This window comes from Pseudophryne corroboree (genome assembly GCF_028390025.1).
Source record: "Pseudophryne corroboree isolate aPseCor3 chromosome 3 unlocalized genomic scaffold, aPseCor3.hap2 SUPER_3_unloc_3, whole genome shotgun sequence".
Taxonomy (NCBI): Eukaryota; Metazoa; Chordata; class Amphibia; order Anura; family Myobatrachidae; genus Pseudophryne; species Pseudophryne corroboree.
Window position 1 is genome coordinate 141,283 of NW_026967519.1, and position 25,266 is coordinate 166,548.

The 25,266-nt window shown below is 50.1% G+C and overlaps 1 protein-coding gene across 1 annotated transcript in view; it reads left to right on the forward strand.

The window, feature by feature from the left end:
* Nucleotides 1–25,266, forward strand: part of LOC134983999 (oocyte zinc finger protein XlCOF7.1-like) — a 166,758-nt gene that overhangs the window by 115,636 nt on the left and 25,856 nt on the right. Inside the window, exons 10-14 of the mRNA XM_063949658.1 lie at nt 12,616–12,765; nt 13,436–13,618; nt 21,377–21,550; nt 21,932–22,120; nt 22,956–23,067. Coding sequence (XP_063805728.1) covers nt 12,616–12,765; nt 13,436–13,618; nt 21,377–21,550; nt 21,932–22,120; nt 22,956–23,067 — 808 coding nt within the window. The remainder of the gene's footprint in view (nt 1–12,615; nt 12,766–13,435; nt 13,619–21,376; nt 21,551–21,931; nt 22,121–22,955; nt 23,068–25,266) is intronic.

A 25,266-nucleotide genomic window follows, 5' to 3' on the forward strand; every position in this document is an offset into this window, starting at 1 on the left:
GAACAACAGCAACTCAGCCACAAAGCGGAACACACTGTAAAATCACAGAGTGGGGTAACCGACTGCTAAGGCGCATGGTGCGTAAAAGTCACCAACACTCTGCTGATTCCATAGCTGAAGAGTTTCCACTGACACAACTGTGCGGCAGGAGCTTAATGGAATGGGTTTCCATGGCCGAGCAGCTGCATACAAGCCTCACATCACCAAGTCCAATGCCAAGCGTGGGATGGAGGGGTGTAAAGCACACGACACTGGACTGTGGAGCAGTGGAAACGTGGTCTGTGGAATGATGAATCAGGCTTCTGTATGGCAGTCAGATGGGCGAGTCTGGGTGTGGTGCATGCTGGGAGAACGTTACCTGCCTGACTGCATTATGCCAGCTGTGAAGATTGGTGGAGGGATAATGGTAGGGGGCTGTTATTCAGGGGTGGGGCTAGGCCCCTTATCTCCAGTGAAGGGCAATCTTAATGCTTCAGCATAGCAATATGGGGGTAATTCTGAGTTGATCGCAGCAGGAACTTTTGTTTGCAGTTGGGCAAAACCATGAGCACTGCAGGGGGGGCAGATATAACATTTGCAGAGAGAGTTACATTTGGGTGTGTTATTTTGTTTCTGTGCAGGGTGAATACCAGTGACGTGCGGTGGGGTGAGGCAGAGCCTTTCCTGTCATACTTACGTTTAAACCAGAGTTTTGACTGAATAAAATATATGAAAAATACTGAGAATTTGTTTGAAATATCTTCTTTGCATTATTCTAATAGTTTTTATAGCCCAAACTCTGGAGTAAAAAGTCTATGGCAGGTGAGGCAGTGCCTCACCTGTGTATCCTTTCCACACATCTCTGATCAAAACTCACCAGATTTCCAGGAGTTTATAATACTGCACCTGTGTATAATGCCCAGATGTACCCTTTGGCTCATATATTGCATGCAAATCTGGCTCTGGGGTTAGCCAGTGCTTCCTAAGACATTTAGCTCACCGCACGTCCCTGGTGAATACTGGCTGCTTTATTTTTACACTGCAATTTAGATTGCAGATTGAACTCACCCCACCCAAATCTATCTCTCTCTGCACATGTTATATCTACCCCCCCTGCAGTGCACATGGTTTTGCCCAACTGCTAAAAAATTTCCTGCTGCGATCAACTTGGAATTACCCCCTATGTTCTGGACAACGCTATGCTTCCAATCTAGTGGTAACAGTTTGGGGAAGGCATTTTCTATTCCAACATGACTGTGCCCCAGTGCACAAAGCAAGGACTATAAAGATGGGGGGTCATTCCGACCTGATCGTAGCAGCTACAAACATCTTCCCAGACATGCGGGGGGACGCCCAGCACAGGGCTAGTACGCCCCGCATGTCTGGCCGCCCCCCCTTTCCCCGCACAAGTATAAAAGCATTGCCGCTCTTGTACTTGAAGAGTAACTCCTGGCCAGTGCAGCTCGTGCGGCTGGCCGGGAGTTACTCGTCACAGCGAATACGTGTGACGTCACGCAGCCGCTGCAGCCCGCCCCCCACGCGGTCCGGCCGCGCCTGTGTTGGCTGGACCGCGCCCCTAAAACGGCGGTCAAATGCCGCCGTGCCGCCCAGCGACCGCCTGTGCCTGTCAATCAGGCAGAGGCGATCGCTAGGCAATGACAGCCATGCGCCGGTGCACTGTGGCGCCGGCGCAGTTCTGACCTGATGGCTGCAAAGAACTGCAGCGAGCGATCAGGTCAGAATGACCCCCATGGTGTGATGAGCCCTGACCTCAGCCCCATCGAGCACCTTTAGTATGATCTGGAACGGAGACTGTGAGCCAGGCCTTCTCCTCCAACATCAACGCCTGACCTCATAAATGCTCTACAGAATGAATGGGCACAAATTCCCACAGAAACACTCCCAAGATCTTGTGGAAAGCCTTCCAAGAAGAGTGGGAGCTGTTATATGTGCAAAAGGGGGACCAGCTCCATATTACAGTATATGTATGTGACTACAATGTCATTACAGTCTCTGTTGGTGTTATGGTCAGGCGTCTGAGTACTTTTGTCCATATAGTGTATGTGGGGCATATACTGATGAGGAAGAGGCATGTGGGGCACAGACTTGTCAGGATGGTGCATGTGGAGAACAGACTGGTGAGGAGGGGGCGTGTGGGGCACAGACTGGTGAGGAGGGGGCGTGTGGGGCACAGACAGAAGAGGAGGGGGCGTGAGGGACACAGACAGAAGAGGAGGGGGCGTGTGGGGCACCGACAGAAGAGGAGGGGGCGTGTGGGGCACCGACAGAAGAGGAGGGGGCGTGTGGAGCACAGATAGAAGAGAAGGGGGCGTGTGGGGCACCGACAGAAGAGGAGGGGGCGTGTGGGACACAGACAGAAGAGGAGGGGGTGTGTGGGGCACTGACAGAAGAGGAGGGGGCGTGTGGGACACAGACAGAAGAGGAGGGGGCGTGTGGGGCACCGACAGAAGAGGAGGGGGCGTGTGGGTAATCGACAGAAAAGGAGGGGGCGTGTGGGGCACAGACAGAAGAGGAGGGGGCATGTGGGTCACAGACGGAAGAGGAGGGCCGTGTGGGGCGCAGGCAGAAAGGGAGGGGGCGTGTGGGGCACTGACAGAAGAGGAGGGGGCGTGTGGGGCAAATACGGAAAAGGAGGGGGCGTGTGGGGCACAGACGGAAAAGGAGGGGGCGTGTGGGGCACAGACAAGAGGAGGGGGCCTTTGGGGGGTAGACAGAAGAGGAGGGGGCGTGTGGGAAACAGACAGAAAAGAAGGGGGCACGTGGGGGGCAGACAGAAGAGGAGGGGGGGTGTGGGGCGCAGGCAGAAGAGGAGGGGGTGTGTGGGGCACAGACAGAAGAGGAGGGGGTGTGTGGGACACAGACAGAAGAGGAGGGGGCGTGTGGGGCACCGACAGAAGAGGAGGGGGCGTGTGGGGCAGAGACAGAAGAGGAGGGGGCGTGTGGGGCACAGACAGAAGAGGAGGGGGCGTGTGGGACACAGACAGAAGAGGAGGGGGCGTGTGGGGCACCGACAGAAGAGGAGGAGGCGTGTGGGGCACCGACAGAAGAGGAGGGGGCGTGTGGAGCACAGATAGAAGAGAAGGGGGCGTGTGGGGCACCGACAGAAGAGGAGGGGGCGTGTGGGACACAGACAGAAGAGGAGGGGGTGTGTGGGGCACTGACAGAAGAGGAGGGGGCGTGTGGGACACAGACAGAAGAGGAGGGGGCGTGTGGGGCACCGACAGAAGAGGAGGGGGCGTGTGGGTAATCGACAGAAAAGGAGGGGGCGTGTGGGGCACAGACAGAAGAGGAGGGGGCATGTGGGTCACAGACGGAAGAGGAGGGCCGTGTGGGGCGCAGGCAGAAAGGGAGGGGGCGTGTGGGGCACTGACAGAAGAGGAGGGGGCGTGTGGGGCAAATACGGAAAAGGAGGGGGCGTGTGGGGCACAGACGGAAAAGGAGGGGGCGTGTGGGGCACAGACAAGAGGAGGGGGCCTTTGGGGGGTAGACAGAAGAGGAGGGGGCGTGTGGGAAACAGACAGAAAAGAAGGGGGCACGTGGGGGGCAGACAGAAGAGGAGGGGGGGTGTGGGGCGCAGGCAGAAGAGGAGGGGGCGTGTGGGGCACAGACAGAAGAGGAGGGGGCGTGTGGGACACAGACAGAAGAGGAGGGGGCGTGTGGGGCACCGACAGAAGAGGAGGGGGCGTGTGGGGCACAGACAGAAGAGGAGGGGGCGTGTGGGGCACAGACAGAAGAGGAGGGGGCGTGTGGGACACAGACAGAAGAGGAGGGGGCGTGTGGGGCACCGACAGAAGAGGAGGGGGCGTGTGGGGCACCGACAGAAGAGGAGGGGGCGTGTGGAGCACAGATAGAAGAGAAGGGGGCGTGTGGGGCACCGACAGAAGAGGAGGGGGCGTGTGGGACACAGACAGAAGACGAGGGGGTGTGTGGGGCACTGACAGAAGAGGAGGGGGCGTGTGGGACACAGACAGAAGAGGAGGGGGCGTGTGGGGCACCGACAGAAGAGGAGGGGGCGTGTGGGTAATCGACAGAAAAGGAGGGGGCGTGTGGGGCACAGACAGAAGAGGAGGGGGCATGTGGGTCACAGACGGAAGAGGAGGGCCGTGTGGGGCGCAGGCAGAAAGGGAGGGGGCGTGTGGGGCACTGACAGAAGAGGAGGGGGCGTGTGGGGCAAATACGGAAAAGGAGGGGGAGTGTGGGGCACAGACGGAAAAGGAGGGGGCGTGTGGGGCACAGACAAGAGGAGGGGGCCTTTGGGGGGTAGACAGAAGAGGAGGGGGCATGTGGGAAACAGACAGAAAAGAAGGGGGCACGTGGGGGGCAGACAGAAGAGGAGGGGGTGTGTGGGGCGCAGGCAGAAGAGGAGGGGGCGTGTGGGGCACTGACTGAAGAGGAGGGGGCGTGTGGGGCAAATACGGAAAAGGAGGGGGCGTGTGCGGCACAGATGGAAAAGGAGGGGGCGTGTGGGGCACAGACGGAAAAGGAGGCGGCGTGTGGGGTACAGACGGAAAAGGAGGGGGCGTGTGGGGCACAGACAAGAGGAGGGGGCCTTTGGGGGGTAGACAGAAGAGGGTGGGAAACAGACAGAAAAGAAGGGGGCATGTGGGGGGCAGACAGAGGAGGGGGTGTGTGGGGCGCAGGCAGAAGAGGAGGGGGCGTGTGGGGCACTGACAGAAGAGGAGGGGGCGTGTGGGGCACAGACAGAAAAGGAGGGGGCGTGTGGGAAACAGACAGAACAGGAGGGGCGAGACAGAAGAGGAGGGGGCGTGTGGGAAGCAGACAGAAAAGAAGGGGGCACGTGGGGGGCAGACAGAAGAGGAGGGGTGTGTAGGGTGCAGGACAGTGGGGAGGGGCAGTATACAGGGAGCACAGGGATGGGGCAGGTATAATTAGGGAGGGGGAGACTGGGTATAGAATGACTATTACAGTGATGCTGCTGCTGCTATGTGTGTACTATACATGTCACGTGTGACACTGACACATATACAGGAGTGTGACTGCTGCGGCAGTCATACAATGGGGGCGGGACAAGAGGGAATTACGTCACCAGTCCCCGCCCCCAGCCGCGTGAAGCAGAGGCCCCGCCCCTGTATGGTAATGATGACTCAGTGACCGCACTCCCCGTATATACAGTCGCCGCGCTGCATGCCGGGAGTTGGAGTTCCTGTACAGGTGTCTTGCAGGTAAGCGTTGCAGCTGCAGCATGCTGGGACATGAACTTGTTATTGCGGCCGCCGTGTTGTGCGGGAGGGGGGTTCGGCGGCGGCAGCGGGTGACAGGGGAGCGGGTGGGGTGCGCGGGTGATGGCAGGTGGACTAGGGTGGGGGGCGCCAGTTGTCCCGCGCCGCGTTCGGCAGTGACCATCGATGGTGCGCTCGCATATCTTCATACCATCGATGGTTCTATCCGATAATCCCATTGATGGCGGGCGGCCCCTGTCCTCAGCTGTGCAGAAAGACACACGCTATCGGACTTGGCGATTGTCATACTGGTATACAGCAGCTGCTGCTGTTTGGAACATGTTTATAGCTTAATTTCTGTAGCAGGGTACACTGTGTATTCCACAAGGAAAACATCGGGGTGTAGAGTGGGATCTTGATCCAGAGAGGCACCAACAGACTAAAGCTTTAGGCTGTCCCAGGATGCATTGGGGGCGGTCACTAACTGAAGGGCTGCCTGAAGAAAAGTAAAAAAGACTTCAAGAGCTGCAGCGCAGTTACATGTCGGTGTAAGAGGGTGGCGCTGCGGTGTAGTGCCTGCTGCCGTGCAGGTGTAGACTCACTACTCACCAGGCGCCGCACTCTCTCGCCCTCAGGTCACGGAACCTTCAACGGACCTGGAAATCTTCAGTTGGACCCGGACACGGTGATCCCCTCTCGGAGCCGACGACGGACGAACTGGGGAGAAAGTAAACCAACTTAAGGGGGGGTATCAATCCTTCTTCCACCGGAAAAGGGGATACCCCAGGGGTGGTGGTGACCTTCACCGTTTGGGTGAAAGGTCATCACAGCCTCAGCCACCCAATTTTCACACACACTCGCGCGTAGTTGATAAAAGGGGGTTCTCACGTCCGTGAGCAAAACCCTATTCCGGCGTTCAGGGGACAGATAGACGGACACAGATGTTACTCTCACCGTTGCCAATCTTGCACTGCAAACTCCTTCTCCACTTACAGGTCCCTGTAAGGAGGCAGAGAAACAACAGCCGTGCAGGGCCCAACTCTATACTGGTGTAACACCGCTACACTAACTATAACGCCAGAGCCCTCAAACTAGCTGTGTGTGTGTGTGGTGCAACAAACTAGACACAAACTATCAGCAAACCTGCATGGAAACCACACACAACACAATATCACAGTACAAGGTTAAATGGTGCTGTCCTTTTAAATTCCTACCTGCTCTCTGGGGAGTGGGCGCCGTACAGCCTACCCACCTCCCGTACACTTACTTGGGCCTACTGCCCCCTTACTGACCAGAGGCCTGACTTTGTCCTTGGGCCTAGCGCCCGCCTAACTTTGGGCTCGTGGGGTGACCTGGGCCTAATGCCCACGGTCACCTTATATCCCTAGTGGCCGCAAACTAGGGCCTAATGCCCTCTAATGTAGCTCAGGCCTAATGCCTGCTATTACCCATGGGCCTAGTGCCTGTCTGCAGCGCCACAGGCCTGTGGCCTGACTGTGCCCACGGGCCTAATGCCCGTTCCCTGGTGCTCTAGGGAGGAAGGGATTAACCGGTGCCCTCACCGAGGGCCTACCTGTTACGGTGGGAGAGGCACCAGGGGGGAGTTTCGTTGGCTCTTCTGCATTCCTCCCCTGGTGGCCTCTCCGGGTCCTCAGCTGCGCTGTTCTGCCGCTGGCCCGTCCTGCCGCCTCTTCTCAGCGCCCAGCCGCCGCTTGACATCTTCTCTCTAGAGCCCGGTGTCTTCTGGCCTCTTCCGCAGCCACCGGAGCTGTTCCCGCGGCGTACTCTCCTCTTCAGCACCGCCCGGCTCTTCGCCGTTCTTCAGCGCGGCCTCCCGTCTTCTCTTGCTCCCGGCGGCGTCTGACATCACACCCTGGGGGCGGGGCCTATTACGCGGTGAGCACCGATTGGATCGCCGCACCCACACGTGATTGGCCGGCGCCCCGCGAGCCGTGATTGGCTTGTGGACGGCGCTAGATTTGAAATCCCGCTGCCAGCGCTTCAGATTGGCTGCCAATACCACCAAGTTTGAAGCGCCGCTGCTGCGGCTCTGCTCGTCTCCGCCTCTGGTCCGGTGCAGGGAACCAATACGCGGTCCCTGCACCGAACACCCGTCGCTGCTGCTCTGATGTGCCCTGCGATGCAGGGCACATCTCTACATCAGAGTGACATTCAGTGCTGCGTCTCCGTCACCTCCCAAGTGGTGTCGCATACTCCCGCGGCTCAGTTCGTGGGTACTTGCGGCGGATACTCTCTGGTTCTAGGCACACGGTTGCAGACGCTCTTCTGGTTCGCGTGGCTGCTACAGGGAGGAGGTAAGAGGGTCCCCCAGACGGGACCCTCCACTAACTCGTGCTATGATCGCAGTCTAGGGAGATGGACTGCGACGCCATCTTCGCAGCTGTTACGCACAGGGACCCCACTATATCCACCAGGACATAGGAGTACAGGTCGGGTGTACTAACGCCCCTGTTAGTAAGGCTGCGTAGTACCAGGCAGTGAGGCCCAGCATAGGGGAGCCGGCACTTGACCTGTAGCCCCTCCCCAGCCCAGGGCACCATCTACTGCAGATTTTCCCGCCATGGAGCTTCCTCACACTCTCCCTCACTCCCTGACTGAGACGCTGGGCGTCATCTTAGGAATAGCTGCAGCTGGTCTCCAGGACTGCAGGGCAAGGTCTCCCTTGTAAAGCCGCCTGTATACAGCGCTGTGGTTTTACAAACACTTGAGTATTCTACATGTACAGACAGCGTTCATTAAGAAAAAGTGTACCAAATACAGGATATATTGGGGGTCATCCGAGTTGATTGCTCGCTAGTTTTAGCAGCCGTGCAATCGCTATGCCGCCCCCCACTGGGGAGTGTATTTTAGCTTAGCAGAAGTGTGAACGCATGTGCAGCCGAGCTCTGCAAAAACAGTTTGTGCAGTTTCTGAGTAGCTCTGAACCTACTCAGCGCTTGCGATCACTGCAGCCTATTAGTGTCCGGATTTCACGTCATACACCCGCCCAGCCACGCCTGCGTTTTTGCAAACACTCCCTGAAAACGGTCAGTTGACACCCAGAAACGCCCTCTTCCTGTCAATCTTCTTGCGGCCGTCAGTGAGACTGAAAACATCGCTAGAACCTGTGCACAACGACAACGGGCATTGTACCCGTATGATGCGTGTGCGCATTGCTGGACATGCGCAGAAATGCAGATTTTTAGCCTGATCGCTGCCCTGCGAACGGCAGCTAGCGATCAACTCGGAATGACCCCCATTGTACGAGTATTGTGATATAGATAAATACCTCCGGTCTAGGACTGTGCTGTGTTAATAAATAATATAAATAAATAAATAAATAAATATATATATATATATATATATATATATATATATATATATATATAAAATATAGTATTGTATACTAGTCCAGTGCAGTTTTATTGTCATAACTGATAATTATCTGCATTGTCACTGTGACTGTGTGTGCCTGTATCTGCTGTGAGGTTTCACTTTCCCTAAGGACTAGATGCGTCAGGGTCATTTATATACTGCGTCACAGTATTTACCTTTTACGGGTGATCTACTGTGTATTCAGTCACATAATACCGGAATTAATCACAGGTGTTGTGTACTTGGGACTCCGTCACATACTAACGGATTTATTGGCAGGTATTCTACTCTGTCTGGTTTCATCTTACTAAATCGCTCTGTGTTGCATTTGTGTACAATGTCTTACAGAAAGAGCGGGAAATCTGGGGCGCTCCTGCATCGTGCAGAGTATGCTCCACAGATTTACCTGAGCGGGGAATCTGTGTATGATGGTCTGTTTACTCTGTCATACTTTCCTCAGTCAGTCCGTAGCTCCTGTACCCAATCAGGAGCCATACTGGGCTACGTTCTCAAACCTACTGGGTACTCTAGTGGAAAGCTTGACGCCCCCTATGGGACCACCTGTGCCATTACAGCCTCAAATTGTCCCTGTGATGAATCCGCCTTGAGCGGATGGTTTGTCTAACCCAGAGGTTCTCAAACTCGGTCCTCGGGGGCCCACACAGTGCATGTTTTGCAGGTCTCTTTACAGAATCGCAAGTGAAATAATTAGCTCCACCTGTGGACCTTTTAAAATGTGTCGGTGAGTAATTAATACACCTGTGCACCTGCTGGGTTACCTGCAAAACATGCACTGTGTGGGCTCCCGAGGACCGAGATTGAGAACCTCTGGTCTAACCAGTTGCGGTTAATCTACCTCAGGTCACTCCCGTGTCTCTGGGTCATCTAAGCGGGCTGCTTCTTCCTCTGAATCCACGAATCTCTCAGATGTTTCATCTGAAGAGGAGGGTACTGTCCTGTCAGACACTGAATCAGTTTTTCTGACAAGGACTCTGAACTGCAGATTGATGTTCCTGCTCTAGTGGTTGCTATTAAGCAAGTCCTACAAAACACTGATGATGATGAGGAATCCACTACTGTCACTAAGAAAACGGATTTGTTTAAGAGGCAGAAGGTGGTTAAAGATCTATTACTCCGTTCTTACAATTTGGTGGACATCCGGCAGGAACCCTGGGCTAATCCAGGGAAAAAAAGTTCCCTCTCTCTCTAAGCGGGCCTTGACTCGCTATCCTCCCCCTGCAGAGTTATGTAACAAGTGGGGAAAATTCACCGCCGGTGTATTTTCATGTCACCCGCCTAGTGGTGTCATCCACTCTGCCTGTCACTACTGTCACTTCTCTGAAAGAAACGAAAGATAAGTGTGTGGAGGGATGCCTGAAATCCTATTTGCTCCCTTACAGGTGCTGTACGTAGACCCACTATTGCCGCCTTGGGCTGCTAAAGGTTTTGAAGCATGGGTTCAGGCAATAGAGGATGAGCTGCCCGACGATATATCTGTCAGTGCCAGACAATACCTGTCTCACATTACAGCGCCACCTATTACAGGAGGCGTCCTCTGAGGCGGGTGCGTTGGCGGTCAAGGTGTCGACTACGTCTGTCCTGGCTAGCCGTATTCTGTGTTTAAGGTCATGGAAGGTGGACCTGAACTCCAAAAAGACCTTTGGAGGTACTCCCTTTTTAAGGGAGACATTTTAGTTGGAGAAGACCTAAATAAAATTGGGTCTGAACTGGCGGTTGCTAAGACTGCCTTCCTCACAAATACTAATTCTTCTGCACAGAAGGCAGAAGGTACCACTTTTCGTTCCTTTCGGCCTCAAGGGAAAGCAAAAGGTCAGGCATAACCACTTAGCTCAAGACAAAGCAGTCCTGAGCGCCCCGTCAGCCTGCGTCTAAACAAGACAAGCCTGCCACCTGACGGGGCGGGCTTCCCCCTGGGTGGGAGGCTGACTTCTGCAGTTCACCCAGGTCTGGTTAAAGACCACTTCAGACGCATGGGTGCGAGGAGTTGTCTCTCACGGGTATGTAGTCTCGTTTAAGAGGCGTCCCCCCTCACCATTTTTGCGCCACTGTCATCCCCTGGGATCAGTTACAGGCGCAAGCTTTGCAGCAAGTTGTGAGTTCTCTCCTGGATACAGGAGTGGTAGTGCCGGTACCTCTGTCCCAGAGAGGCAGTGGTAACGACTTGACCCTGTTTCTAATACCGAACCCGAATTGGTCCTTCCGGCCTATCCTCAACCTCAAATCACTAAACAAGTTTGTGAGAGTATGTGTACCTGCATATACCTATTGCCAAGTCACATCAGCAATATCTGCGGTTTGCTATTGGCAATTTACACTATCAGTTCCAGGCTCTGCCATTTGGACTGGCTACAGCTCGTCAGATTTTCACCAAGGTCATGGCCGTAATGACGGCGCATCTCCGTCGTCAGGGAATCAGGATCCTGCCATATCTAGATGACCCTGCTGATCCTGGCAAACTCCCACGATGTCCTCCTCAGTCATCTACAACTGATAGTAAGCTTCCTACAAGCCCACGGGTGGCTGATCAATTGGAAGAAATCCTCGCTGGTCCCAGCTCAGAGCATGGTGCACCTGGGAGGACTCCTGGACACACAAAGTCAATGTCTGTTCTTGTCTCTGGAGAAAGTCCTGAAACGTCAGGACAGGATAAGATACTTCCTTACCTGCTACAGAGTGTCGTTACACTCTGTGATGCAAGTGCTTGGCCTAATGGTGTCGACATTCGACATGGTGGAGTACACCCCATTTAATTCACGTCCTCTGCAGAGGTTAATCCTTTCCAAGTGGGATGGCCTACCTCATCGGATCAGGACTCACATGATCACTTTGACTCCGGAGGTTCGGATATCACTGACCTAGTGGATCCAGGATCAGCAACTGACCAGGGGTCATCCCTTCTGGATCCCCAACTGGGTCCTGTTGACAACAGATACCAGCCTGCGGGGATGGGGTGCGGTGTTGGAGCAACACTATTTCCAGGGTTGCTGGACCAGAGAAGAATCACTCCTTTCGATAAACATTCTGGAGTTGCTGGCGGTGTTCAATGCATTAACCCTCGCCCCACCTCTACTACAGAACAACCTGTTCAAGTACGGTCCGACAACGCCACCACGGTGGCATACAAAAACCATCAAGGCGGCATTTGAAGCCGCATGGCAATGTTGGTAGTGTCAAAGATCCTTTGTTGGGTGGAACGCCATCTGCCAGCAATATAGTCAGTTTTCATACCGATCGTCCTAAACTGGGTAGTGGACTTCCTCAGTCGCCAGAACGTACATGCTGGAGAGTGGAGTCTTCATTCGGAAGTCTTTCAACTCCTAGTGGACAGGTGGGGCCTACCCGACATAGACCTGATGGTGTCTCGACACAATCACAAAGTTCCGGTCTTGGGATCAAGGAACAGGGATCCTCGAGCAGCGTTAGTGGACGCACTAGCCATTCCATGGAACTTTCGGCTGCCATACGTGTTCCCTCCAGTGTCACTCCCGCCGAGTGTCCTGCGGAAGTTCAAGCAAGAAGGAGGAATACTAATTCTAGTCGCTCCAGCGTGGCCTAGACGGCATTGGTTCTAAAACCTGCAGGGTCTGTCGACAGAGCGTCCTCTTCTACTTCCTCAACGCCCAGACTGTCATGCCGCCGCCGTAATTGCCTCTCCGGGGGCGCTGGATCTCCGGGCAGCCGTCCTCGCTGGCGGTCCCCGGCTCCCGGCGCTCCGTCCAGCGCTCATAGTGTGAACGTCACGGATACGCCCGGCGTTCACTGAAGGTGCGGGTGACGTCATCAAGCGCTTCTCCAATCAGACGCTGGCGGGAAGTTCAAATTCAGACGCCGGGCAGAGCTCCGGCGCCTGAGTATCATCTATTCTGCTACAGAAGCTGTGACCTCCGTGCCTCCAAGCACCTCCGTGCCTCCAAGCACTTCAGCGCCTACAAGCACCTCGGTGCCTCCAAGCACCCAGTGCTCTCAAGCGCGGTTGGTGTCTCCAGCATCTGATACTCTTCACCGATTCATCAACGCCTTTTCAAGTTCTGTCTTTCAGAAGACCTCCAGCGTCCACACGTGCCTCCTGTCTGCCGACCAAATCCTGCATGAGGAAAACCTATATTCGGCCGTCTCTGCTGCGTCCCAGTTGCGGTTCCTCTTCCCGGTCACCGGAAGAAACCCCGAGTCCACAACACCTCCAAACCAGGTCAGTGATAGTATACTCAGGCCTCATGGACCCGGGGGATCGGAACACGGACTGAAGTGCCATCCAGAACTTGGCTTCCCGCGTGCAAAGTCAGGAAGCAGCACAGGGCTAAGTGATGCAGTACCTCCAGGAGTTGTCCGGTCGTCTGGATCAGATTCAAGCATCCTTAGCTTCTGTAATTCCGGCCCTGATTCCCGTAGCCGCACCAGTTGCCGCCCCCAGCAATGTTCAACCATTGGCTGGTATCAGTCCGCACCTTCAACTCTCTACCCCTTCCCATTATAATGGGAATCCCAAAAATTGTCGAGGTTTCTTAAACCAATGCGAAGTTCATTTTGAGCTACTCGCACATAATTTTCCCACAGACAGGTCCAAGGTGGCATATATTATTTCTTTGCTTGAAGGTTCTGCATTGGATTGGGTGTCTCCACTATGGGAACGATCTGATTCATTGGTTTCCAATTACACTGAGTTCATCACGTCCTTCCGAAGAATTTTCGACGAGCCCGGCAGGATGACCACGGCCTCTTCTGACTTGCTACGCATCCGTCAGGGCTCCCGATCCGTGGGCCAGTACGTGGTTCATTTTCAGACCATTGCTTCTGAACTTCGCTGGAATAATGACGCCCTGAGAGCTGCTTTCTGGAACGGTCTCTCTGATCGCCTGAAGGATGAGCTGGTCACTAGGGAACTCCCGGATTCGTTGGACGAACTGACCTCTCTCTGCGTCAAGGTGGATCTCCGGATGCAGGAACGTGGAGATATTTTACAACTGGATACCAAGTTAAAACCACTGATCAAAGATAAACCACAGATCATATATAAAAAGGCACAGAATCTAAAACAGAGTCTGGTTAGAAGTTATTTACCATCTGAAGACACCAAATTAAAGGAAAATCAGGGAAGTTTCTTTTGCTTAAAATGTGTAGCATGTAAGACAACCAAGCAAACATCAGTACAGCCCATAAAGAAATTCAAATCCAATGTCACAAAAAAAGAATTTGATGTAAAAGGTAGAATTACTTGTGACACCGAAAAGGTAATCTACATGTTAGAGTGCCCTTGTGGACACCGATACATAGGACAGACTAAAAGAAAATTGAAGATTCGCATATCTGAGCACATACTAAATACTAAAAAAGGCTTGGAGACCCACAGTGTGTCCAAACATTTTTTAGACTGTCATACTAAAGATGCTTCAAAGTTAAAATGTATGGGCATACAAAGGGTGGAAAATAATTGGAGAGGAGGCGACATTTCACAAATTTTGAGACAAAAAGAAACCAAATGGATTTATTTCATGGATACGTTAACTCCCAAGGGTTTATACATTGACCTAGAACTTAATGCCTTTTTATAAATTAGTATAAATATATTATATACATATCACCTTATTAGAATTGCGCAAAACCAGATAAACATCGAAAGAAAAAAGTAATTTTATGGACAGCTTTCTGCTTTTTCACTCCTAACAAAAAATCAGGACACATGGTAACCGCCTGTTTTAATTGAATTTCCGTTTTTTAATAAAGTTTTTTTTATCCTATAAAAAGGGATTGAGGAAGTCCATCAGTTATCCTAGATGAAGGGCTTATGCCTGAAACGCGTTGGGTTATACACTAAGGAACCCCTACTGTGCACCGAATTTGCAAAATCAGACTGTGGAACACGGACGGGGAACCAGCAGCCAGCCAGCCGCTAATTAAAGCCGCCAGCCGCTTGGACGGGGAACTAGCAGCCAGCTAGCCGCTAATTAAAGCCGCCAGCCGCTTGGACGGGGAACTAGCAGCCAGCTAGCCGCCAATCAAGTCCGCCAGCCGCTGATCAAAGAGCGGCTAGACATCAGCCGCCTACCTAACAACAACACCTTGTACCATGGGTGTCGGGACCGCTGCTAAGAAGCAAGAACGAACAGGGTTAAGATACTCCTAATATAAATATCAGTCATTTACAACTTACGGACTGATTATTTTGATAGGGGTAGATAGTTATCCTGATCTTCTTTTTGGCTGAACTGCAATCCAGTCCCAAATAGTCCAAAAAGGGCTGTAAACATTTTTTACTAATCTTTCTTTTTTCACAGGTTTTGCGCATACACATATTTACACATATCAAGCGCTTTTTTACTTTTACACTATATGAAAACCTTGAACTGAGCTGCTAAAAAAATCCCGTTCATAGCGCAATTTAGTACTTTTTATATTTTGGAATTCTTACTTCACCTGGTGTGCTGATAAGAATTTTGATGCCTACAGATTCAAAACTTCTAGAATCTTGGCTTTTCTACAACAAGACCTGGGTTTAGGCCTTCATCTGGCCTCCCTCAAGGTTCATTTATCTACCTTGTTGTCTGTTTGTTATGCACACCAGTGCCTGCAGGAATGTACTGGTGTTTGAACGGATAGGGATGCAAAACAAATGAACTCACAGACAGACTGGGGAATATGACATTACGTACACAGAAGGTGATAGGGTAACAAAATAAACACAAAGTGAACAGAGAAGCCCAGAGGCTAAAAAACTGGGTGTCTCCCTAGTATTAGTAATGCTCAGATGGAAAAAGCAAGATGTTGTGTTTTAATACGTAGAGAACCCGAAATGCTGTTGCTAAGGACAACAGCAAAACCCTAAAGGGTTACCAACGGGTGTGGCAGTAAACTCCTTGGTCAGAGATGGAATGATAGACACAAGGAGAGTCTCCACAATCCTAATCCTCACTTGCAGTGCACAGGTTCAGCTTACTGCCACTAAACTGACACCTGAACACCTTGCACAGTGAGACAGGATTTAAGCAGGCAAATCTGAGAATACAGCCGCAAACTTGCTAAGTTCACAGAGTAGCAAAAGAACCCCAGCAAGTTAAACGACTGACTCCAGTCTTACTGCTAGGTCTGGATTGGCAGAGTGTAGTACCAAATCCCCAGGCCTATTTGCAGTAAGCAACAACAAATACAAAGCTACACAGTACTGGCTAACTTTCAGGAACTGACTAACCAACAAAGATTCAGCATCTGCTTAACCTGAGAAGAGGCCTTATATAGCAGGTGCTGTCCACGCCCCACTCAGACCTCACAGACTGTGAGCACAAAAACCAGCACCGGATCCCCTGCCGTGCACAGAGCCTGTAACCACTGCACAGCAAAAGACCCGAACCGGAGTATCAGCTGCGCTCAGGTTACTCTGCTAGCATTTGTCTCCCGGTTGCCTTGACGACGTGGCAGCACAGGGCAGGAGACCCTAACACTGTTTGGTTTCAGAAAAAGATTGCATCTATTCCTGAAGTTCATACATTCACTCAGGGTGTGTTAAGAATTCAGCCTCCCATTGTCCCTTCTGTGGCTCCATGGGATCTGTCTATTGTTCTGAAAGCGCTGCAAGAGTCTCCATTTGAACCTCTTGAGATGGTGGACCTAAAATGGCTCACGACCAAGGTCCTGTTTCTACTGGCTTTTGGCTCTGCTAGAAGGGTGTTGGACTTAGGGTGGACGACAGGACAAAGCGCCTGTCTGATATTTCATCATAACCGGGTAGTTCTTAGAACTCTCCCTGGTTATTTACCTAAGGTGGTGTCATCATATCACCTTAACCAAGAGCTTGTTGTTCCGGCCTTTATCTCTTCTGACTTGTCTCCCAAAGAGCGGTCTACGGATGTGGTAAGGGCTGTCCGTGTTTATGTAGAGAGGACTGCCTCTATTAGGAGGTCAGATAACCTTTTCGTACTATATGGTTCCCACAAACGTGGCTGGCCTGCGAATAAGCAAACCTTGGCCAGATGGATTAGAATGGTGATTGCACAAGCGTATGCGCATGCTGGACTCCCAGCTCCTGTTGACATTAAAGCCCATTCTACTCGGTCTGGTGGACCTTCGTAGGCGGAACACCGTGGCACATCCACGGAACAATTGTGCAAGGTGGCTACGTGGTCCTCAGTGAACACGTTCATAAGGTTCTATGCCTTTGATACTTCCGCCTCCCAGGATGCTTCCTTTGGACGCCGGGTTCTCATACCCGCTAAGGCGCGTCCCCTCCCTTGAGGAACTGCTTTAGGATATCACCCGACGTTTTCCCTGTGGAACACAGTGTTCCCTGCTGCAGAAAAGGGGATTTATGGTAGACTAACCATTGTTAAATCTTTCTGTGAGGTACACTGGGTTCCACTGGGCGACCACCCTGACGCACCTAGCTTCTATGGGTTTGTATGGCATTAGCTGCTGGTACCTTCTCCTGTCGTGTGACTAACATCTACCTTTTCTTTTACCTTCTCCTGCATTGGACTGGTTAATAAAACTGAGCTCACAGTGCCTGGAGGTGGGGTTATAGAGGAGTCCCGTCCCGTCCCCCCCCCCCCCCAATACTTCCTGGGACAGCCTAAAGCTTTAGCTTGTTGGTGCTTCTCTGGGTCCACTCTACACCCAATGTTTTCCCTGTGGAATCCAGTGTACCTCGCAGAAAGAGCTTTAACAATGTTAAGTCTACCATAAATCTCCTTTTTGAGCTTCATGGCAAAGGCTGTGAATACTTATGTACATGTGATTTCTTAGTTTTTTTATTTGTAATAAATTTGCAAAAATCTCAAACTTTTTTCATGTTGTCATTATGGGGTATTGTGTAGAATTTCGAGAGAAAAGAATTTGTTCAATTTTGGAATAAGGCTGTAACATAACAAAAGGTGGAAAAAGTGAAGCGCTGTGAATACTTCCCGGATGCAATGTACTCTGGTGTACTTAGGTCAAAAGGCCATTCGGGTCAAAGGGTCAACAGCCAAAAGGTCGACACTTTCCAGCCAATTGCCTCCCCCCTCTCCTCTTCCCTCTTCTCGGGCACTACTCCACCATCCAACCTACTAACGCCAGCATCCTGCGGAGAGGGATGGTTGGGGGAGGAAATGTGCACGTCACCTAAACAGTGCTGGAAGGGTCCGGTGGCAGCTCAGCAGCTCGGAGAACGCTGGACACGCCCCCAGAGTGATGGGAACCGGGTCATGTGAAGCTGCTAATGATGGCGCTCAATTGGTGGCAAATGGGAATAGCGCCCCCATTTATCCGTATATATGAACACAGCAGGAGCAGTGCTTATCAGCACACTTTACACGCCACATTGTCTCTGGGATGAACAATTGGGGATGGGCACTTTTATCTATATGTTTGGAGATAAGATTATATTTATATAGTTTGCGTCTGTTTTATGGAGCAGGTCAGATGCCGGAAGCCACCTGGGGCCTCATTAGCTGCACAGTCCGGCCATTAACTTCAATACATTTCCATTGTGCTGCGATCATTAGTGTTTTCTGCACTGTCAGGGAAGTAACCCCTCCGGCCGCACTCCAGTCACATCTCAGGCAGCTATGACGGGAGGGAGTCGCAGCTCCAGATCTGACAATGCGGATGACTGCGAGTCGGTCAAAGAGATGGGATTTATTTTTTTAAAAGTTCCAATTTGGAATTAAGTTTCAGACTGGTCTGTGTCCGTATTCAGACCTTAAGCCTGAATGAATCTCCCCCAGAGCTCTATAAGGAATCTTAATGTGTGAGACTAGAAGAATGAATTATGCAGATAGTAATACAGAGTTGCTGTATGACTATGGTACTTGTAAACTCTCTCTGATATTTATTTTAATTATTACATTTATTCTTAGACCATTTAGCTGTGAGGAACCGGAGACCCTTTACTAGAAGTCACGTAAATGATGTCACGGAGGATGGACAAGGACAGGAGTCATGTGACTGAAAGGATATTAAACCTCACTGTGGAGGTCATCCAGCTGCTGACGGGAAAGGTGAGGGGCAGACAGACAGACAAACGTTCCCGCGCAAGTTCAATTCGACGGTTACATCCCATTCACAATGTCAACCCAAAAGAAATTGTAGCCATGTATGGGCGCGTGCTACCAGAGGAAAGGTGGTAGCATTATTGTGCTCAACGGCGATTAGAGTTTCGCAATCAATATCAAATATATCTTTAATTAATAAATAAATATATATATATAGTAGAAATAGTTGGCACTCAGGAGCAACGTGGATACAGACCGGGGTGCCCTCCTCAGATGCATACACGGTGTGAATGTTCGTGGTGACTGAGGCCACGGACCATGGACCCCCTCACCACAGAAGCAGGCGGCACTCCACGGATTTGATGGTGAAAAAAAATTTTATGAAGCAAAATACATGACAAGTCCAACGTTTCAACACCGCGATGGGTGTTTTTGTCAAGGACACATGGTGCAAACCATGTGTCCTTGACAAAAATACCCATTGCGGTGTTGAAACGTTGGACTTGTCATGTATTTTGCTTCATAAAAAAATTTTTCACCATCAAATCCGTGGAGTGCCGCCTGCTTCTGTGGTGAGGGGGTCCATGGTCCGTGGCCTCAGTCACCACGACCATTCACTATATATATATATATATATATATATATATATATATATATATATATATATATATATATATTAGTTAGATTATGAATTGATTAATTATTCCCCACCTAAAACAACACTCTAATGTAATGGTCAATTATAAAACATAACTTTTATTAGATATATGCAATTAATAAATCCCCATCTATTGAAGCTAAAAAGGTGAAATATTAAAAGATAGATATAAAGAAAAGAAAAAAGAATTAAAATATATAGTACCGGGATGTCAATGAACACTCCTGATATTTACTTCATTTGTGATTCAAAATGTCGATAACTATACTGTCAGTCACAAAATTAATATATTTAAACTCTATTATTCGCTGTAATATCAGCCTTTGTGTTCACATACAAAGTTAATTAGGATGTATATAAATCAGTTCTCTTGCAGTCTTAATTTTTAATAATGACTGTCCCAAGAAGGCAGATTCTTAGTATCAATCTCGTGCTGTCAGTGTGGATACAACTGCTCATAAACTTATGAAGATATCAATTGATTAGAGTTAGCTGCGCAGATATGGTTCAACAATCCTCTGTTCTCTGAACTCTACACTATGTTGCCCACACAAGCCAATTTATATACAAATGTATCCATGTTGTATTTTGTCACAGTAGAGTTGTGCCCACTTTAATTGTTACTGATTATTTCAGTGTGGACAAGCTGTTAATAGCGCTCCATGACTGGGCGTCTCACTGAATTATTGCCGCATTGTCCAGGAAAAGCGTAATACTTTCAGTGTGAATACAAATGCTCATCCCGGGAGTGTCACAGTGACATCACTCATATTCGTATTACTAACACAGGGACCTGACTGGGGAGGTGAGATCTGGGAGTGTCTAACACAGGGACATAACTGGGGAGGTGAGAGAGAGTGACAGTGACAAGTGTCTGCACTTTCAGTCCTTTTCCAAAGATGACTTTCATTCCGGCTGTGCAAGCTTTCCTTTAAGAGGTCCTTCATATACTCCCGTCATACATTCTTCCTATCCCTTCATGGAATTTAAATTTTAGTTATGGAGACTCTTCACCTCCTTTTTGAGCCTCTTGAGATAGTGAAATTCTGCTACTTTACCTTGAAGGTGGTTTTCCTCCTAGGTATTGCCTTTTCTGTGAGGATATTGGAATTGGTGGCCCTGTCTTCTAAGCCTCCCTTACTTATCCTTAATTCTGATAGGGTGGTGTTACGGACGAAGACCTCTTTTTACCTAAGGTGCTTTCCATTTGAACCAAGAGATCTTGCTTTCAATTTTTACTTTTGATCCTTGTGGTAGCTCCCAATTGTGGCTGACTAGCCTCCAAAGGATCTATTGCTCAGTGGATTACTGCCACTATTCGTCAGGCATATCTATCTCCCGATGCGCCTGTCCGACGTCCCTCTGGGCTCATTCGACTTGTATGATCGTGGCCTCTTGGCTGGTTTGCCATGGTACCCCACTGGAGCAGTTGTGGAGAGCGGTGACATGGTCCTTTTGCATTCTTTTACCAGGTTTTACTTTTAACATACTGTTGGTTATAATGACGCCAGCTTTAGGCATGAGATATAGATGTCGTTTTCCATTCAGTTTTATTGATGGCTCTCTCAATACATAGGATCACACAGTAGTGAGGAAGACATCTGGGAAGTGTGGGACACCCAGTAGCCATCCTTGTGTGTCAGGAGGACTGAGCAGGACCCAGAGTCCCATCACGGTGCCTCCACCTCGCTCACTGACACATGAGAGGCACAGTGACCAGAAGATACTAGAACTCACCAACAAGATCATTCAGCTGCTGACTGGAGAGGTGACTGCTGGGAATGGGACTTTATACAGTAACACCAGGGGATGTGTCTGGGTGATGACTGGAGAGGTGACTGCTGGGAATGGGGCATTATACAGTAACACCAGGGGATGTGTCTGGGTGATGACTGGAGAGGTGACTGCTGGGAATGGGGCATTATACAGTAACACCGGGGGATGTGTCTGGGTGATGACTGGAGAGGTGACTGCTGGGAATGGGGCATTATACAGTAACACCAGGGGATGTGTCTGGGTGATGACCGGAGAGGTGACTGCTGGGAATGGGACATTATACAGTAACACCAGGGGATGTGTCTGGGTGATGACTGGAGAGGTGACTGCTGGGAATGGTACATTATACAGTAACATCAGGGGATGTGTCTGGGTGATGACTGTATCATTGTGTGTGTCAGGTTCCTATAAGGTGTGAGGATGTCACTGTCTATCTCTCCATGGAGGAGTGGGAGTATATAGAGGAACACAGGGGCCTGTACAAGGACGTGATGATGGAGAATCACCAGGCATTGAAGATGGATATGACTGAGAGGATAATAAATCTCTTCCTGGACATCATCTGTCTGCTGACTGGAGAGGTGAGGGTTTCTGGGAATGTCATGTCCTCTTGTCTCATACATGACAGCAGAGGCCTGCAGATTATAGGTACATAGGACATTGGTGATAAAATAGTGAAGGAGGCGATTATAGATTCTATTTACATGTGATGTTTTCTTTTCATTATTTATTTCTCCAATCAAACTTTATATGAATATTTTTTTAATCTCTGAGTCTTGTCGGTGACCCTGAACTGACCAGAATGTGCAAAATCAATTTACTCCTTACTATCTGATACATCAGCCCAATATGCAGATTTCGCTTTCTTCTAATTCAGCAGGTTTTATTAGTAATAATGACACGGTACATGTATGTAAGCATCTACTGTTCACATGGTAGAATTTAATGAATGTTGTACACAGGATCACACAGTAGTGAAGGGAACATCTGGAGAGTGTGAGACACCCAGCAGCCATCACCGTGTGTCAGGACTGGGGAGGACCCAGAGCCCCATCACGGTGCCTCTAGCTCACTCACTGATACATGAGAGGCACAATCACCAGAAGATCCTGGATCTCACCAACAAGATCATTCAGCTGCTGACTGGAGAGGTGACTGCTGGGAATGGGACATTATACAGTAACACCAGGGGATGTGTCTGGGTGATGACTGGAGAGGTGACTGCTGAGAATGGGACATTATACAGTAACATCAGGGGATGTGTCTGGGTGATGACTGGAGAGGTGACTGCTGGGAATGGGACATTATACAGTAACACCGGGGGATGTGACTGGGTGATGACTGGAGAGGTGACTGCTGGGAATGTGACATTATACAGTAACACCAGGGGATGTGTCTGGGTGATGACTGGAGAGGTGACTGCTGGGAATGGGACATTATACAGTAACACCAGGGGATGTATCTGGGTGATGACTGGAGAGGTGACTGCTGGGAATGGGACATTATACAGTAACACCGGGGAATGTGTCTGGGTAATGACTGTATCATTGTGTGTGTCAGGTTCCTATAAGGTGTGAGGATGTCACTGTCTATTTCTCCATGGAGGAGTGGGAGTATATAGAGGAACACAGGGGTCTGTACAAGGACGTGACGATGGAGAATCACCGGCCCCTCACATCACTGGGTAAGAGGAGACTGTCGTGTAGTGTAATGGAGAGAGCAGCTATGGGACCACCTAGATACACATCATCTAATAATCACATATATACAATGTACTCAGTCACTGTGCGTCTCCTACAGATGGGTCCAGTAACAGGAATACCCCAGGTCCTCTTTATTCCCAGGACCATACAGAGGAGAATCACAGTGTCCCACAGGAGAGACGGGTAGGGTCTCACACAATACTGAAATACAGATGAATATACACTTAAGGATCTGTACTGAAGGTGTTTGAATATTGAACACTGATATTTTTATGTTATTTAGGGTGAAGATCTTATTGATGTTAAAGTAGAAGATATAAAAGTAGAAGAGCAGACACATGTGATGGGTGATCAGCAGTGTAAGGAGGAGGAAATCCCTACAGATATCAGCACAGGTGAGTAATAATCACATATTCTCCTTGTTCAGTCACTACAGCAATCTGTTATTCTCCACCATCTACTGTTAGTACAGACTAATAAGGGCAAAGTATCTGCCCATTGGAGTCGGGAGCCATCAGCCCCTATTATACTCCTGCTCTCCCCCTCACATCATGTCACTGTGTGTTACAAGCCCAGAGATCTGACCAGTCTCCTCCACACACTCTCTGGTGTATCTCATACATCAGGAGCCATCAGCCCCTATTATACTCCTACTCTCCCTCTCACATCATGTAACTGTGTGTTACCAGCCCAGAGATCTGACCAGTCTCCTCCCCACACACTCTGGTGTATCTCATACATCAGGAGCCATCAGAACCTATTATACTCCTGCTCTCCTCCTCACATCATGTCACTGTGTGTTACCAGCCCAGAGATCTGACCAGTCTCCTCCACACACTCTCTGGTGTATCTCATACATCAGGAGCCATCAGAACCTATTATACTCCTGCTCTCCTCCTCACATCATGTCACTGTGTGTTACCAGCCCAGAGATCTGACCAGTCTCCTCCCCACACTCTCTGGTGTTTGGTATACAACACTAGGTGTAACATCTTTCTGACCTTTGAAACATTGTAGCCATTCATTCTCTGAATAGTGGAAAGAGATGTGGTGTCACATATCCCAAGATCCTCCTGACATTACATATTGTCCTCCCTTTGCAATAAGAGTAATAATATCTGTATATGAAATACTTTTCTGATTTGCGTCTGAGACAAGTCGTATACCAGCACTAATGTATGTTATACATATATATGTGATGCTATATAAATGCTACCTCAAAGCTGATTGGTTGCTAGGGGCAACTTTTCTCGTGGTCCACATCTCCACTCTTTCTCTAGCATCCATAAGGGATATTGGGGAATCTAGTACGATGGGGTATAGACGGGGTCCAAAAGAGCCGATGCACTTTAAATTTCTTCACTGGCTGTGCTGGCTCCTCCCCTCTACTGTGCTTACTGTGAATCTTGGGTAAACACAAACTATGCCGTGTATGTCACACCAGATTCTCTCTATTGTCATCTGATTCTGTTTCTTTGTGAACAATGCAGCCAATCTTCACAAATCAGTGAAGGGGCTGTGGGAGAGGGTCCAGTGCCCCACTGGCTAGAGTCTCTTCAAACTATGATGTCTGATATGTCATCCCAGCTCACTGCTAATGTACATAAAACTCGGCTACTACAACAAGCTGTTGCAGACTTAGCTGCTAGGGCAGATGTTACACAGCCCCGCTCTCTCTCATGCAGGTCCACAAAAGCGTGGTTTACCTGCTCTACTCTCTGATACAGATGAGGATATACAGGAAGATTGGAAGACTTGGATCCCATTAGTGGGGATTCCAATTCTGCTCGGGGTATTGAACCCCTAATTTTGGCTATACGGGACGTGTTAAAGCTCCCTCTAGAGGACGCTGCGCACTTTCCCATTTCCTCCTGAAGGCAGGAAGTTTTGGGTGGAAGCCCCAGGGGTTGAGGTATCAGTCTCTCGACTGTCTAAAAAGGCGGTGCTGCCTGTCCCGGGCTCCTTTACCATGAAGGATCCTGGGAACCGGAAAATACAGACTACGCTAAAATCTATTTACGTGGCAGCAGGTGTATCACAGAGGCCGGTCATAGCTGGATGACCCATGTCATTCATATGTGGGTTACTCAGATTCAGGAGGGCCTCTCCAGAGTTATGTGCCGGTCACTATGGTGACTCTCCTCAAGCACATTCAGGACACTACACGCGTCCTGTGTAACTCGCTCAAGGAGATGGGAAATATTAATGCTAGTACTTCTGCCATGGCAATGTCGGCGTGCAGGGCTTTGTGGTTGCGTCATTGGATTGCGGATGCAGAATCAAAACGCAGTGTGAATTCCCTCCTCTTTTCGGTGGGAATGGCTCTTTGGGGTTGAGTTGGATGCGTGGATTTCCAAAGATACGGCTGGGAAATCCACGTTTCTCCCCTCTGTGGCCCCGCCGGCGAGACGCTCCTGCACGGGGCTGTCTATGCAGTCATTTCGGTCTTACAGATTTCGTTCTAAGGCCAGAGGTGCCTCAAATACGAATAGAGGCACCAGATGTAAGTCAAGAAAACCTGCAAGCACCAGCTCTCAGGAACAGACCACCAGTTCTGCTTCCACTAAGACCTCAGCATGACGGTGCCCACCCAC